Genomic DNA, 13,292 nt, shown 5'->3' with positions numbered 1-13,292 from the left:
ATGGCTCCTTTTTTCTGGGTTTTCTTTCCTTGTATCCTGCTTGTACTTACAAGATTGAGAGGTTGAAATGGCTGTATTGTTTTCATCAGAGCAGTAATTAATAACCTAGAGCAACTTAGAGGTGTGGGCAGCACAAATTTATCATTGTAAAGCTGACCATTGCCTCATTGGGCTAACCTCTTACATCACCTGGACTGCTGCCAGGTTTGTGGTTTTTTGGAAGTTTGGCAGAACCTGCTCAATTGACATTTCCAGATTCTAGGGAACGCTTTATTTCTTGGCTTTATGACCACCTGCCTCTATTTTTTAAAACGTCAGTGACTACAGAGTTCTCATGCTGTCATCTTAATAACTGTGAGACCTGTGAGACAGTTTGGGACCACCTGGATATTTTAGGACAGTCTCCTCATGCCAAGTTTGAATCTTACACTTTTTGTGATCATAAAACACATGTATTGGCGAGTTCATCAACAACTTGGTTTTTGTAGTATTTGTCTCACAAAATCAATACTGTATTTATGTTAAGTTTAAGGAGTAATTTCCTTGCTTTTATCCTTAGGTAGGATAAAATAGTTTACTAGGCTTATCCAATTTTACATTTTAACAAATTTGTACTTTTCCTGTCTATGAAGATTTCAATTCCTAACATACTTGAGAGTGAAAATCTTTTCCTCTGTAATTTGTTTTGGTAGAGTTCTTTATTCCCTGCACCTTATTACTTCCCTTTTAATATCTAAAGAACACTAGTGTTTTACTACTATTTTTAAATACTCATGGAGTTTAAATAAAGTCAAATTTTAGGTCTTTCATGTGACAGATTCATTCATCATGGGGGAAGTTTTGCACATTTGGGACACTGATAAGATTAAGATGAAGCTTTACCTTTTTGACAGACCAATCAGATCTATAGAGGAGAATGTTGAGAACAGTAATGAATGACATGATAGACAAATAGTGAAATAAAAGAAGGGCAAGGGTCCTGTTTTCAGTTCAACTAGTTTGCATTTAGAAATCAACAATTTCTGAATGAGATAGACATATGGACTTCATTTCAATGGCCCTGTCTCTGTTCTGTTGTTAGGTAGTTTCTCAGAAACATGAATGTTTTATATTGCCTCAGATACTATGTATGGTAACTGACAAGTAAACTCCCAGCTTTTAAGAAACACTATCAGTTGTAAGAAGTGTTCTGAGTTTAGAAATGTTAAAATATAAGGAAAAATATACACTCTAGTCAGTAATAATACAAACACTATTGATTAAAACTTAAAATTTCCTGAATGTGATTAAATTTATTTTTAGGTATTGGGTAGCATTTGTACTGACGATTTAAGCTATCAATTTAAAAATGAGCAGAAACCTTGACATTAATTGCATTTTGATAATGTACATTTCCTATAATTGTTAGTTGAATCTGATAATTGCATGTTAAATTTAAAGTTTTTAATTTTGCTGTCTTCAGAGCAATCACTATGCTTATTTTAAATAATGCTTAGTGGACAGTGTTTTTGAAAAATTTTAAGCATCTATATATGTGCACCTAATTGTTTTACATGTTGTCTTCTCTCTCCCCTCCTACCCCCCAAGGTACAAATTCTGAGCTGTCTAACCCCTCCGAAACAGAATCTGAGCGAAAAGATGAGCTGAGTGATTGGTCATTAGCAGGAGAAGATGATCGAGAGACTCGACATCAGCGAGACAGCAGGAGACGCCCAGGAGGAAGAGGCAGAAGTGTTTCTGGGGGTCGAGGTCGTGGTGGACCACGTGGTGGCAAATCCTCCATCAGTTCTGGTAGTCTTTTACATACTACGTCAGCATTTATGCTTTGTAAACAGTATAACCCTACAAGAATTACTTCCTTCCTCAGAGCCACACATTTTTGGAAGTTTGTGATTCTGCTTACTGACTTAGAGAAAATAATAGACTGTAGCAATTAATAGAGGAAATGTTGTCTAGAGTAATATGTAAGTCAGAACTTTCAGTTGCCTGGTTTCCTCTGCTTTGAGAATTATATTTATCCTTCCCATTTTGAAGTTCCTTGTTTTCCCAGTAATTCTTTGCTACAGTTTGAGGACAGAAAAATGTGGATTTGATTCTGTTTTGTTTTATTTTATTTAAAAATTGATCTATAAAGAGGAGTATAGAGGGACTGAAAAGGTTGGCTCAGCAATTAAGAACAGTTACCACTATTGTAGAGTAGGGAGTTAAGCTTCTAGCACCCACTGTGGGCTGCTCACAACCCCGCAACTCTAGCTCAGGGGGATCTCATGCCCTCTTGTGGCATCTGTGGCCACCTGCACATACATGTGTGTATGGGTACAGCACATGTTCATAAATACAGTGTGTAGTTGTATCATATGTTTAAGCATCTGTTGTCTGTGGTCATTTGATTTTTTTTTTTTTACCATTGTGTGGCAGTTGTTGCCAGAATGTTCTTTATGAGCAGAATGAACAAGAAGGGATGGTTTTTATTTTAAAGCACTATACATTAATATTATTACTTGTATTTCCTTTAAGAAGGTCACACTTTATGATTAAATAATCTCATTTAAAATATTTGAAATAATATTTTAAATCTTTTAGAATATTAGTCTTTGCATATTAAAATCAGACCTTTGTGGCCCATGCCTTTAATCCCAGCACTTGGGAGGCAGAGGCAGATGGATCTCTTGAGTTCATGGCCAGCCAGGTTTCAGAGCGACCCCCAGGACTACTACAAAAAAAAGCTGTCTTGAAACACCCCCCCAAAAAAAACAAACATGTTAATATACAAACAATAGAACAAATTAGCATAAAATGAAGGAAAGAGTGTTTAGCTCTAATTGGATCCCAGTTGTCATTGTACCCTAAGTTTAGTTTTATCTAGGAAAGTTTAGCTTAGTTTTTTTCAGGAAAGTAATTTTTGTATTAAAATGTATACTGTTGCTTTATACAATTTTATTTTGTGGAAATGCAAATATTTGTATTTACCTAGTGCTATGACTGATAAACTTAGTATCTTTTGCAAAGATGCTAGCTTGCTAGCTATTATCAAATGAATCTTAGGAGTAATGGTAATTGGGTGAATTTCTTCTGTAATTTGAGTGTTGGAAGCAGTAGATGTACATAGGTAAGACAGGTACTTTTCTTTCTATTCGTATCTTGAAACAATTCCTTCTAACTTCACTAGATGCTTTGTTCTTAGAATTAGATTACAGGATACATCTGTTTCAACATTGTTCTTTACACAACCCTTATTATTTCATCCTGACTTTAGTTTGACACCTGTGTAGACTTGTTTTGGTTACTTCAGTTAAGTTAGTTGATTTTTTCTTAGGTCTTGGGTACAGATACTGAATTTTATTTGCAAATAGTCCATTAGCAGCAGTCACCTTAAAAGTTGTAAAGGGAAAACCAAAGGCTTTCTTAGAATCACTACATAGTAGTTGCTTATTTCTCCTAATTTATATTTTTCTACCCTCTGGGTAGGATTAACTTTAAGAATGTGAATATCAGAATTAGATAGTATAGTATTTTCTGATATCGTTACCTTTCAGTATTATGGGGGATTGGTCTCAGGAGGATGTGTACACATCATCTGTACACACTGTTCTATATTATCTCTAGATTACCTGTGTCTGCGAAAATGCCATGTAAGTAGTTTAACTTTATTTGAGGGACAGCAGTAAGGAAAAATTATGCAGGAATAAAACTCTGTGTTAACTGTGAGTTTAATGCAAATACATCCCCTTATAGTTTCATCTGAGGATGTAGAGGGTTGACTATTTGTAAAACAATTTAAGGGAAATGGTATGAAGTGAAGAAATAACCTTATATCTTTTGCTTTACAATTTTCATTTCCATTAAAATTTTGTTAATCATCTTATAATTTTCAGATAAATTACTGATATTTTTATGGGGGGGTATAGAGTTTATTTACCATTAGTTGATGTAGTTCAATAGATCAAGCATTTTAACTGCAGACCTCTTAAATGAATATTTCTTGCCTCTGACATGAATATAGTGCTCAAAGATCCAGACAGCAATCCATACAGCTTACTTGATAATACAGAATCAGATCAGACTGCAGACACTGACGCCAGCGAATCTCATCACAGTACTAACCGTCGTAGGCGGTCTCGTAGACGGAGGACTGATGAAGATGCTGTTCTGATGGATGGAATGACTGAATCTGATACTGCCTCAGTTAATGAAAATGGGCTAGGTATGTAAGCATTTAGGGAAAATTTGTGTGTGTGTGATTGTATTCTACTGATAATAGATGATTTTTTTAAAAAGTATGCAATTCACAAATGATTTTTTAGTGCTTACTTTAAATGAGGGAGATAGCTGCTTGTCTTGGGTGTCTAGTTTTCATATTTGTCAAACTATCTGAAACTGGGAGAATTAATTAAAGTGTCCTTTCATTAAATTACCATTATCATTAAATCAGTACAAATACACAGTCGATCTTATTGTCCAGAAACAATGTAATTCTTTCAGCAACCCCTTTTAATAATTATGGTACATTTTGGGAGATACATGGAGTGAGCATTTCTTAAAGGGCTAAAATGTCATTAATTTTGAAATCCAAAATTAGTTGGAGAGAAATTTTATTCTGAATGACAATGGTAGTTTCAGTTACATATGGCAGTTTGTTTCATTATGAGTTAAAAGCCCTCTTAAGCTCCAGAAAGGAATGCTTTATGCTACAAAAATGTATATAATCCTTTGTTGATATTGTATGCTTTACCTTCAATGTTTAATTAAAAGTTTTTCTTTCCCTTTCTTAAATAAGGGAAGAAGTTTTTTGTTTGTTCTTTTTTTGTTTTGTTATTTTTTTTGCCAGAATAGTTGATGGTAAACTTTGCAATTACAGATGATAGTGAAAAAAAACCCCAGCGACGCAATCGTAGCCGCAGGCGTCGTTTCAGGGGTCAGGCAGAAGATAGACAGCCAGGTAACTTGAGTGGGCCTGTTGGTGTCAGGTCACAAGCATGAAAAAATGTCATGTGTCTGCATTCTAAATATAGTTACATGTTCACATGTGTGTATATACATTCAGAATTTGCATTGCATAAGCTATTCAACTAATGACACTGCTAAGAAAATGCATTCTTCCTTCAGTATAAATGTTTAGTATCCAGTCTTAAGTGAACTAATGTTGTGTCTTTCTTATATGGAAATACTTTCATGACTTTATATTAAGTTGGCATATTCCTCAAACTTAAGATGGGGATTGCCATTTCAGGGACTATATGGTGTGAACTGTGTTTGAGGTTGATTGGCAAAACTACCAGGCAGTTTTTGCATGGTGCCTGCTTACTATATTTAGATTGGGCGCCTTATTTTGGTGGGAATTAAAATACTCAAAATTTAAAAACAAAATGTAGAAGTGTCTTTTTTCCTTAAAAATGTAGTAGAATGCATGTTAATGTTTTTGTGTTATTGTAGTGTGGTGCGTTTTCCTTTACACATACTAATCATTCAAATAGTATTAGTTTCATTCAGTATTTTATGTTGTCACAAGTTTTGGTAACTGGAAAGAACCTTGTTTGCTATGTCTATATTATTTTGAACACAATTCATTTCTTATTGTACAGAGAATCACTGTATATTCACCATGAAGAAATTGTGTGCAGTAGAAATAAACCCCTTTCAAACCAATCAATTTTTGCATTCTTTCCAAAACATGTTCTTTCATTTGTTTCCCCAAATAATGTAAACCCTAAATCTTTTGAGTGTAGAGGTTGTAGAGACATTTGGGAAGTCCCATTCTGAAGAGTTGAAGTTTTAAAGATAGAGGGACGTGTAAAAAAGAATGGAACACCATCAAAGACTTCTCTTCCCTTTATACCTTTTCTTCCCCTTATTAATGTTAGAAATGTATTTTAGTTGAAGAGATCATGAATTTCAGTTTTGAAGGTGGCACAGCAGTGAATTTTTTCTGGCCCTACTTTGTAAATAAGAAAATTCACGCTATCAGTATGGGCTGATTAACCTGGAATACATTTCAGTATAACTTAAGCCAGTAATCATGGTTAAGTGTACAGACATAAAAATATCAAAACAGGATTTTTCTAAAAGAGTTAGATGGTTTTCAATGGAATTAACTGAAATGACTAATTGGAGTTTTGATACTTTGACAGTGATGTATGTGCTGTTGCATGCTACATCTGATCCTGTTTTCACTGTTCGTAAGGACCATTGTGTTTCCTCTTACCAGATTCCTTTATTTTCAGTCCCCCAGTTCTCCAGGTTCTTCTCTATCCCTACAGCAGTCCAGGGAGATAGCCTCCACACAAAGTTGATAGTTGTTCTTCCTTTGCCAAAAATGCTCTTAGTTGTATATAAATTAACTGTTGTGTGGACTTTCCTGTACTTAGACACTACAGGGTCCCGATTATGCCACAAAATTGTCTTTATATTGAAATTTAAGGGACTGTATTCCACAAGAACTATAAAACAAGTTTCTTAACTGGCTTCCTTTGTTTGGGGGCAAGGAACAGAACTAAATGCCACTTACTTAGCTTTGGACTCATAGCTACATCAAAGTTTTCATTCTGCGTAGGAGTAGGTGAAAGGGTCTAAGAACAGTTTGCACACATTTACATTGAGCAATATGCCTGTCTGTGCACCGGCATCTTGAAGTGGATGCATTCCTCCAGGTTTCACTCAAGTCTGCACTATGAAAACAAAATATTCATTGGAGTGTCCTCCACCCATGGGTACAGTCATTCTCAAGATAGTTCTGTCACCCTGTAGAGTAGACAATCTCCCAGAGTATTGCTAAACATGTTTATAAATTTCTTGACAGTAATTTTAAAATAAGCCATTTAAATGCTTCAGAATGAACATACTGAGTTCCTTATAATTTGGAAGAAAAGTCTGATTCAAGATACTTAATAATTTAAGTTCTTCAGTCTTAATGTTAGTTAGCACATGCACTATCAAGATGAATGAATTCTAAAATACAATTCAGCTTTTTATTGTATTATAATTTTAATAATTTTGATAGCTGCATGTAGTATAGTCTAATGGACTGATTTCCCCCCAGATATGTTGGCTTTAATGTAAAATTGATTTCTCTGTAATTTTTACAAATTGGGGTTATTCTTAAAACTAGTCTATGATAGAAAATAGTTATGTAAAATAAAGGATTTTGAGTTTTAAGTCCTGTGGCCACAGCATAATTCTAATAAAAAAAGGCCATTTATTAGTGTGATACAATGTATTCTGCTTCCTAATTCACTACTTAATGTGATGATCTTATGTTTAAGACCTAGCACAATAGCAGTGTTGATGGGACAGTATCTCTGTATTTGCTCTGTTCCTTTCCCACCCTGACAAGTGTCTAACTACATTAGGATTGTGATTTATTGTCTTAGTTTGCTTAAGACAAATATACTTCTTAAACTCAGATAGTTTAGATGTTGTCTAGCAGGAAATGTTAGGAAGCAAGGAACCACAAAATACCATACTTTAACAATTACGCTGTTTCTCTTGGTCCAGAGGGACAACCCCAAAACAAAACAAAACAAAACAAAAAACCACAAAACATTAAAATTTTTATTCATTCCATCATGATTTGTGCCAACATTGCCCCACCCCACCCCACACTAATTATTGCAAACGCCACACTACACTGCCCTGTAGTGCTTGTTCTTGGTGGTGGGTTGCTGCACCAAATTCATCCCATAGCTGGAGTCTTGGGAAAATAGGACTTGAATCTGGATTTCCTCAAGTTCCAGCTTGAATTTTCCTATTGTCAGTACCAAAATCATAAGCACATTTTTCCAATATGCTTTTGTTCAGCGGTGGGTACCCAGTGTAAATTTTTGAAATTGGGTGTCCCACTATTAGTTTACTTTAATAGTGAAATTACTCTTAATCCATAATAAAATTTAGAAATATTTTTCAACACCTGTAATTTTTTTCTCATCTTTAACAGTCACAGTTGCAGATTATATTTCTAGAGCTGAGTCTCAGAGCAGACAAAGAAACCTCCCAAGGGAAACTTTGGCTAAAAACAAGAAAGAAATGGTAAGGAGAATTTAACCTGTAGGGTTTTTGTTTTTGCTTTTTATTATTATTATTATTATTATTATTATTATTATTATTATTATTATTATTATTATTATTTCCATATTGTTTTAGATTTATTTATTTTTTACTTATTACTGTATGGTCACTTGTTTCCCCTAAAAGATAATATTTAAAGACGATCAGATCCTTTGTTCTATCCCAGGCCCTTGATGAATGAAGGTATGCATGCTTGAGCCTGAGACACTGGCCAGATAGATAGCACGTCAGCATTTACTTGATTTGCAATATACCTCTTGTGAGCAGTGGGAATAGCCCCTTTAAGTCTTAATTCTTTTAAATGTTTTCAGTGATGAATACATAAATAGAGTTTCAAAAAGGTGAGTAAAATGGATGATTGTTGTTTTACCTACTGTATTGACTGTTTACACCATTTATATGGTGAACTTTCCAGTGACTTAAAATAACACCAGGTGTAGGTTTCATTGAACAGTGAAGGTGCTTTCTGTGATGTGGGTACTCATAGGTACTAGAGATATTGTAGTTTGAAAACCCTGAGAATGGAGTGCGTTGGTATTTGTTTTAAGTTTAAAATGCTTTTTGTATGGCATATGAAAGTCACTTAAAAAAAAATAATGTTTATGTAGTTATTTTCTTCCTCGGCTACAGATTTCTCTATAAAGATGTTGAAAAAGTTGTCTCCCTTTGACAGGCAAAAGATGTGATTGAAGAGCATGGTCCTTCAGAAAAGGCAATAAATGGTCCAACTAGCGCTTCTGGCGATGAAATTCCTAAGCTACCGCGTACTCCAGGAGAAGAAAAGACTAAGAACTTAAAAGAAGAAAGCACTCAAGAAGCAGCAGTCCTGAATGGTGTTTCATAACTGAAGGAAGTTCCTAGTTTACAGTTCTTTTACATTACAGTTACAATAGTGCTTGTACAAGCTTGCCAAAGATAGAATATGGATCGCCAGTCTTACATCGCACTTTCAGTTCCTCCATTTGGAATTCAGAAAGGGGAGGGATCCTGAAGAAATCATATGTTAAACATACTTTGACACCTACTGTGTTAAAAATATATCATCAGATGTGCCTTGAGAATAGTATATGTAACATTAAAAAAAGTTGCTGGCTATAGGAAATGTTATTTTGTTTTCAAAATATGGCAGAGATGGGGGGAGGTGGGTGGGGTGGGGTCCCTAACGTAATATTCTTTATGAAAGCATTAGCTGCTTTTGTTACATTTTTAATAATATGCAACCACTTCTTCACCTGAGGAAAACTAGAATGAAGCAGTTTAAAATATTTTGCACTGAATTGTAATTTCTTCATTATAGTTTAGTCTGGAAACTGGTCTGTTATGTGTTTTTTAAATGCTGTTTGTAGAGGCAAGTCTGCAGACCACTGGAATACATATGTTAACTCATCTGCAGGGACACTGGGTGATATTGGCAGTGACTGTTCTTCATTGAGGCTTTGTTTGGTTTATTTATTAAAGTGTACAGTATTTAAAAAAAAATCAAACATAGCTTTAGTTGAAACACTAAGCTGATTAGTCATGTCCATTCAGACATAGCCTGAACTACTGAAAAGATCAATTTCCAGAGGGTTTATTCTGTATAAACTACATGTTTAGTCTTCAGTAGAATATCTCTCACATTTTCTTTTTCCCCTTTTTTTCCTCCCCCCCTTTTTGATTTTGGTTGTTTGATGTGCAATATGTTTTTGTATGCAGGTAGTAAATAAACTTTGATCTTCCATTTGCTGATTTTAACTTTCTACTTTTTATGCCCATTGTTTCAAAGCAGTAGGACCACTTCACAGGCCTAGAATAGATAGTATCCTTGGATTGCTTTTCAAAAGCATTTATTCTGCCTCAGATCTAGTACTAAAATGCTAACCATTTAATTATTTTGTAATGAACCCTCTAAAGTCTTAACACTTAATGTTGGCTGTTAAATGGTTTAGAAAATGTATGTCTTTGCTGTTGGAGAAATATCTTCATAGTAATTCTAACCAAAAGCAAGTTGTGGAAGATATGGGAGGCAGAAGTTAAGCATTTACTTTTGCCTTCAGTTCGCCATTAAAAAACTATTTTTAAAGTATGGTAAGCAGTTTTTAAGTAGTAGGCCAATAATGTGCTTTTTGATTAACAAGGAAATGATTTTGAAGGTTCTTATACCAGTGATTGCAAATCATTAATTAAAAGTTTAAAAATAATTCATTCAGAAAACATAATCTTATGAAGAGATTTTTTTCAGGTGCAAGTGTAATGATAAATGTATATTGCTGTGGTTGTTGATCAGATGAAATATTTGTGGACTTAGTGTTACATAGACTGCTGAAGTGCTTTAATTTTGTCATATGAAAGTTTTTTATGTGCATAATTTGTTAATTATGTTCATAAAATGATGAGCTTATTTTATAAATGAACTGAGGGATAATTGACATATCGTTACAAATGGACAGTTTGCTCATCAGTATGTGTGTATAGCTATAGCCTATTTCTATCTCTTACATTCTAATTGAGATTAACATGAACTGACACTAGATTTTTTTCTTGAAATCTTAATAGTCCTGATAATAGAACTTTTAAGTGAGGTATGTATAATGAAATTCTTCCACCTTGTATACCAGATTTAAAAAACCATACCTCATTTTGAAAGTTTTGAAAACAATTTCAATAATTGACTCTTTAAATTACTTAGTTCTGTGTATGTGGGTCATAAATTTAACTATGAAGCATTGAAGAAAAAGAACTTTGTTTTTAATGGGAATTAGTGTTTTACTACTACACTACATTCATAGCTCACAAAGGATTTTAATTTTCAAGCTGGGAAACATGTTATTAAGTATAGTTTTTCATTTTTTACATGTCAGATTCCCTACAATGTTTTTGTCATACAGATTATCTTTAAAATGAAGTGTAGCTGAATCACTTGAGCTGGAGTTAGTAATCAATTCTTTAAGATCTGAGACTTCATTACCCGAAAATAACCACCCAGTGACTTGCCCTTTAAGTATTAGCCCCAGAGAACTGTCAGATTTGTTTTTTTCCTTCTTGCAGATGGCTTGGTCAGAGATTTTTTTATATGTCAGTGAAAATCCACTTCCCCAGAGATAACATGTTGATTCAGGTTGCTTTTGATACTTTGGCTGCCACTTTGGTTAGACTGAGTGGAAATCCTTGATTTAGCACATACTACTAAATGTGAAAGCAGAAAGTATATTCTGAAAGGTTTTGGTAGCTTCAAGCACTGAGGTATGGGGACCCATGAGGTTACATGTAAACCTTAAATGAATGTCAAGTGCAGATTGTGTGAGGGTCAAAAATTATCTGCTTTTCGTGATTGGTTGGGGTAGGGGAGTAAGGTAAGGATTCTGGGATTCTTGTGTGCCCCACCCCCTAAAAAAGGTTCAAGCAAGGATGCAGCATCCCCCTCCCCCCCAAAAAAATGCCATAGATGCCTTAATTCTAAAGTTTTAATGTGGAATTCAGCAGCATGTCAGTCCAGTGACTTCTGGGGAAACTACCAGAGGTGCTGCTGAGACAAAGGCAAGGGATTTCGCTTAATTGAATTATTTTTTAAAATTGTAGGTGATAATGCTTGGTAAGCTGAGGAAATTAATAGTGAGGCACTGAGTCTGAAGTGAGAGTACTAGGTAGTTTACTCTTTTTCTGAGTCCTAGCACCCTTAACCAGAGTAATTGCTGTAGCTGACCATGATTTGACTTGGGCATTATAACCTGAGTAAAGTCAGGAGAAGTTGATAAGTCCTCTGCAGACATTGCAATTTTCTTGTGCCTCAAATAATTAGGATTCTTACAGACTAAGTCTGTGGTATATGTATGCTAAGGAAAAGCAAATGGGAAACTGATCATAATGTGTGAAGGCATGGGTCTGGTCATTAAAGGAACATTACATTGTACCTAGAGCTTTTTAGAGTTTGAAAGGGATATAGTGTATTTTATAATCTCATTCAGTCTTAATTTGCTTTTTTATGGCTTGTATTGTCCCATATATCAATTCACTACCTCCTAACAAGTTTAATTGCATTGTTATAGTTGCTCCTAACCCTTTTAATATGTTAAAAGTTTGGGTTTAGTCTGTTGGAATTAATTCCAGTTGGATACAGTAAATCTTTGAACAGGTGGTGTTAACTTGAAAGTATGTACTTCTGGTTGAAACACCTGTAGATTAGGGTTATTGTTGTTATTGGGGGTCAAAAATGACAGTGTTTTGTCAACCTAATTATATGTTTTAAGTGAAAGCACTAGAAATTAATAAGGAGTTGTTCTTGTCCATCAAAGCAAGATGATGGAGGCACATGTCGTAACCTCTAAAAAATTCACTTTTGGGTGATACTGGGTATTGAACCCAGGACCCCGTGCAAAAAGTACTTTGACACAGTTGTATCCTTAGCTTTAATAATAAAAAATAACCCTTTTAGTATTTGAAACAAGTCTGTGTAGCCCATTGTGGCTTTAAACTCCCAGGTGGTCTTCCTGCCTTGGGTCTTCAGTGCTGGGACTACAGGGATGAGCCACAATGTCCACCTGGCTGTACAGATACCTTCACTTCTGTTTTCTGTTCCACCCTTCTCGGAGTACCCGAGAGTACCGGCAGGCCTGACCATGATTTCCCACATACCAATGTCTACTTCTTTAAGATTTTGAGATGTTATAGATAAAAAAAACATAATTAGGAGCCATTTTGTGTCTGTTACTCTGTATGTAAGTAGCATTTTAACCATGTGTCCCATAGCCTTATGAGTATGAAAGTACTTAAAGTGGTGTGTGTTGGGAGTGTACATTTTGACAGAGTTTGGCTCAACACATAAAGAATCCCTTATTAAGCCGGGCGTTGGTGGCCCACGCCTTTAATCCCAGCACTTGGGAGGCAGAGGCAGGCCGATCTCTGAGTTCGAGGCCAACCTGGTCTTGAGATCGAGTGCCAGGATAGGCTCCAAAGCTAAAGAATCCCTTCTTACACAGTCTGGCAGCCCTTAGTCACAAGTATATATATTAGTAGATTTTTAAATTTCTCTGTATTTTGATGAATTCTAAAATTATTTACTAATCTTGGACTTTGAAACCATTTTTAGCAAACAAAACCAACAAAAAATAAACTTTCTACTAGGTATAAACTACCTGAACTTATATTCCTTTGGACTTCTATTTGGGTTGCCAGGCTGGTCCCAAGTACCTTCACCCACTAAGTCATCTTGCCTAAATTTGTTACTTTTAAGGAAAATTATTTTCAATTCCTAC

At 34.9% G+C, this 13,292-nt stretch overlaps 1 protein-coding gene across 1 annotated transcript in view; it reads left to right on the top strand.

Annotated features, from left to right (window-relative positions):
* The window catches only part of Fxr1 (FMR1 autosomal homolog 1), a 54,443-nt gene extending 45,297 nt beyond the window's left edge, over nt 1-9,146 (top strand). The window contains 4 exon segments of the mRNA NM_001246756.1: nt 1,588-1,791; nt 4,004-4,204; nt 7,931-8,022; nt 8,735-9,146. Of these exon segments, the coding sequence (NP_001233685.1) occupies nt 1,588-1,791; nt 4,004-4,204; nt 7,931-8,022; nt 8,735-8,905 (668 nt within the window). The 3' untranslated portion in view covers nt 8,906-9,146.
* The last annotated feature ends 4,146 nt before the right edge of the window (nt 9,147-13,292 follow it).

Source organism: Cricetulus griseus, assembly GCF_003668045.3.
Source record: "Cricetulus griseus strain 17A/GY chromosome 1 unlocalized genomic scaffold, alternate assembly CriGri-PICRH-1.0 chr1_0, whole genome shotgun sequence".
Lineage (NCBI taxonomy): Eukaryota > Metazoa > Chordata > Mammalia > Rodentia > Cricetidae > Cricetulus > Cricetulus griseus.
Note: the sequence above shows the minus strand (reverse complement) of the source record. Positions and strands in the feature narration are given on the sequence as shown.